The sequence below is a fragment of the Chaetura pelagica genome, unplaced genomic scaffold (assembly GCF_000747805.2).
Source record: "Chaetura pelagica isolate M959 unplaced genomic scaffold, ChaPel_1.0 scaffold626, whole genome shotgun sequence".
NCBI classification, from domain to species: domain Eukaryota; kingdom Metazoa; phylum Chordata; class Aves; order Apodiformes; family Apodidae; genus Chaetura; species Chaetura pelagica.
Window position 1 is genome coordinate 39424 of NW_009953572.1, and position 4123 is coordinate 43546.

General features: G+C 57.9%; 1 protein-coding gene across 1 annotated transcript in view; it reads left to right on the forward strand.

The window, feature by feature from the left end:
* MEF2D (myocyte enhancer factor 2D) overlaps nucleotides 1-4123 on the forward strand; it is a 42990-nt gene that overhangs the window by 32111 nt on the left and 6756 nt on the right. Inside the window, exons 6-8 of the mRNA XM_009999625.1 lie at nucleotides 1763-1837; nucleotides 1937-2019; nucleotides 2896-3025. Of these exons, the coding sequence (XP_009997927.1) occupies nucleotides 1763-1837; nucleotides 1937-2019; nucleotides 2896-3025 (288 nt within the window). The remainder of the gene's footprint in view (nucleotides 1-1762; nucleotides 1838-1936; nucleotides 2020-2895; nucleotides 3026-4123) is intronic.

Consider the following 4123-nt stretch of genomic DNA (forward strand, 5'->3'; position numbering starts at 1 on the left):
GGGAAGAAATTCTTTTGCCCAGAGAGAGGTCAGACCGTGGCCCAGGCTGCCCGGGGAGGTGGGGGAGTCACCAGCCCTGGAGGAATGTGTAGATGTGTCACTTCAGGGCTCGAGTGGGTGTGTGTGAGGGTGGTTTTGTGGGTTGGGTGGTGGTGGTTGGGTTTTTAGGGGGTGTGCCAGGGGGTGGGTTGGTTTGTTTGCCTCTTTCTTTCCCCCGGGTGGACAGTTGGACTCAGTGATCTTGGAGATCTTTTCCAACCGTGGGATTCTGTGCCTGTGGGAAGTGTGGGAGCTTCTTGTGGCACCTGGGTCTGACCCCCTCACACCCACCTCCTGGTGGAAGGGGGGGGGCAGTGGGTGCTGCACCCCTGCTCAGCCCCCAGCCCTGCACCCTCAGCTCCAGAGGGGATGGGTCACATCCTGCTGAGCTGGATGGGGTGAAGGCAGGAGAGGGACAGGGCTCAGTCCTGCCCACCTGCAGTGTCCTCAAGCCCCGGGCAGTGGGCACAGCCAAGGGTGGTTGCCAGCAGGATGTGTGCCAGGAAAACCTGCTCCGACGGCCCCGGGGCTTTAGCAATTAACAGCCCTTGTTAATCTCCTTCCCCGGGTTGGGACCCGGGGCGTGTGGGTGCTGCAAATCCAGGGTGTTGTCACCCTCTGGAGGTGGCAGAGACAGGGCTTGTGTCCTCCAGCCTTATCCCCAGGGAGTCCTGCGTGGCCGTGGAGCATGGCAGGGGTCATGCCCAGCCCCTGAGGGGTCCTGGGACCCCTGAGCTGGGGGGAAGGTCCCCCCCATGTCCCTGGGGACAATGCCAGGCTGGTGCTGGGCACTGCCCCAGTCTTCACAGGGTGACGTGTGCTGGCTGCTCCGGATTAGAGTCAAGCCTCTTGAGTCTGAGTTAAATCAGATCAGCAGAGACAGCCCAGATTATCTGCCTTGTAAACAGGGTTGGATCTGACCCCGTAGATCCAACCCCACGTAACTGCCTGGAAAACCACGTGGGGAGGCACTGGGCCAAGGGCAGGATTTTTCCACGGGGGACCTGCTGGTGCCCAAGCCACCCAAAGCCCCTGAGGGCACTGAGCTGGCAGGTTGCTGAGCCCTGGACTTGAGGTTCAAGGATGCCAAGAGTGTCTTGAAAATCCTGGGGCTGGTGCTCACCATCTCCAGCTGCCCTTGGAGGCACAGAGCAGGGAGGGGATGTGGCAGCTCTGGACCTTCACTGGTCCTGGGTTTGGATCTTCCTCACTCCTTGGGCAGCACAGCCACCCTCACACGTGTCCTCTGGAAAATACTGACTCCTTTTTCTCCCATCAGAAGGGATCAGGCTGAGGCCTCCTGCTGTTATTCCCTCTCCATGCAGGCAGGGAACTTGCTGGTCGCCTTGAAAGGTGACCCAAGGGCAACCCCAAGTGGCCTGTAAATGAAAGTCATCCAATCATCGAACCCTTTTGGTTGGAAAAGACCTTTTAAGATCATCGAGGCCAACCATTAACAGGTCCTAACTATCTGGAAGTGGTGTGGGTTCCTCTTTGCTTTGTCCCACTGAGGATCAATCCTGTTTAGTCCACCATTAACCTTGGCCACCTCCCTGGGCTGGTCCACACGTGGGGACCAAGACTGAGGTTTTGGTGGGGCCACAACTCCTGAAGACACCAGGAGAAACCCCCGCAGGGTTGTAACTCTCTCTCTGTTTGCTCCCCCAGCAGAACACACAACGGTTGGGTGTCTCCCAAGCAACTCACTCTTTAACCACACCAGTTGTTTCTGTGGCGACTCCCAGTTTGCTGACCCAGGGGTTGCCCTTCTCTGCCATGCCCACCGCCTACAACACGGGTAAGAGGACACAGCCCAGGGCAGATCTCAGCCTCGGGGCCTTCAGTGGGAGAGGGAAAATGTGTTCCTGGGGTTCTGAGCCTGGCTCTGCCCCAACAGCCTCCCTGGAACTTGCTGCTGCAGGACGTGGTCTTGTCCAGGGGTTTTGCAGGGTTCAGGTCAAGGGGAAGCTCATAGAGATAGTGAGAACTTGGGGTGACATCCAGAGCTGGGGAGTCAGGGAGGGAGAGTCAAGCCTCTTGAGTCTGAGTTAAATCAGATCAGCAGAGACAGCCCAGATTATCTGCCTTGTAAACAGGGTTGGATCTGACCCCGTAGATCCAACCCCACGTAACTGCCTGGAAAACCACGTGGGGAGGCACTGGGCCAAGGGCAGGATTTTTCCACGGGGGACCTGCTGGTGCCCAAGCCACCCAAAGCCCCTGAGGGCACTGAGCTGGCAGGTTGCTGAGCCCTGGACTTGAGGTTCAAGGATGCCAAGAGTGCCTTGAAAATCCTGGGGCTGGTGCTCACCATCTCCAGCTGCCCTTGGAGGCACAGAGCAGGGAGGGGATGTGGCAGCTCTGGACCTTCACTGGTCCTGGGTTTGGATCTTCCTCACTCCTTGGGCAGCACAGCCACCCTCACACGTGTCCTCTGGAAAATACTGACTCCTTTTTCTCCCATCAGAAGGGATCAGGCTGAGGCCTCCTGCTGTTATTCCCTCTCCATGCAGGCAGGGAACTTGCTGGTCGCCTTGAAAGGTGACCCAAGGGCAACCCCAAGTGGCCTGTAAATGAAAGTCATCCAATCATCGAACCCTTTTGGTTGGAAAAGACCTTTTAAGATCATCGAGGCCAACCATTAACAGGTCCTAACTATCTGGAAGTGGTGTGGGTTCCTCTTTGCTTTGTCCCACTGAGGATCAATCCTGTTTAGTCCACCATTAACCTTGGCCACCTCCCTGGGCTGGTCCACACGTGGGGACCAAGACTGAGGTTTTGGTGGGGCCACAACTCCTGAAGACACCAGGAGAAACCCCCGCAGGGTTGTAACTCTCTCTCTGTTTGCTCCCCCAGCAGAACACACAACGGTTGGGTGTCTCCCAAGCAACTCACTCTTTAACCACACCAGTTGTTTCTGTGGCGACTCCCAGTTTGCTGACCCAGGGGTTGCCCTTCTCTGCCATGCCCACCGCCTACAACACGGGTAAGAGGACACAGCCCAGGGCAGATCTCAGCCTCGGGGCCTTCAGTGGGAGAGGGAAAATGTGTTCCTGGGGTTCTGAGCCTGGCTCTGCCCCAACAGCCTCCCTGGAACTTGCTGCTGCAGGACGTGGTCTTGTCCAGGGGTTTTGCAGGGTTCAGGTCAAGGGGAAGCTCATAGAGATAGTGAGAACTTGGGGTGACATCCAGAGCTGGGGAGTCAGGGAGGGGTTTGTGTTGGTAGAGGAGGTGGGGGGGTTGTCGTGGTGGAGGTCACTGTGGGGAGCAGAACTCCAAGCCTGGGGTTGTTGGCACTTGTTCTTGCCAGGCCTAAACTGGGAATTCATGGAATCATAGGGTGGTTTGGGTTGGAAAGGACCTTAAAACTCAGGGACACCTCCCAGCAGCCCAGGCTGCTCCAAGCCCCATCCAACCTGCCCTTCAACACCCCCAGGGATGGGGCAGCCACAGCTTCCCTGGCTAACCTGGCCCAGGCTCTCCCCACCCTCACACTCCACAATTCCCTCCTCAGCTCCAACCTCCAGCTCCCTCTCCCACTTTTCATCCCTCCCCCTCATCCCATCCCTCCCTGCCCTTGGCCCAAGTCCCTCCCCAGCTTTCCTGGAGCCCCTTCAGGCCCTGGAAGCTGCTCTAAGGTCTCCCTGGAGCCTTCTCCTCTCCAGGCTCAACACCCCAACTCTCCCAGCCTGGCTCCAGAGCTGCTCCAGCCCTCAGGTCATCTCCACCTCATCCTACCACTCCATGCTCTTACCAAAAGTCCCTCTCCAGAAGCTCCATGAGGGCCTGACCCTGTCCTGGTGTGGCCCATTGCACCTCCCTGGCAGCGTGAAGGTGATTTTAAGTGGAATTTAATTCCAGCTACACCCACCTCCAGGCTCCTGGGAGCTCTGGCTGATGTTGCAACAGGGGCTTAATGAAAATGAGGGTCAGGCCCCCCAAAAAGCTGGGGAAGAATGCAAACCAGCCTGCTTGGAGGCACATCAGGCTGGGGTTGGAGCTGCCCCGAGGCGATGGTTACAGCACAATTACCCAAGCAGAGGGGCTGTTCACCTGTCCAACCTCCACCAAGGCCTGGAGGACG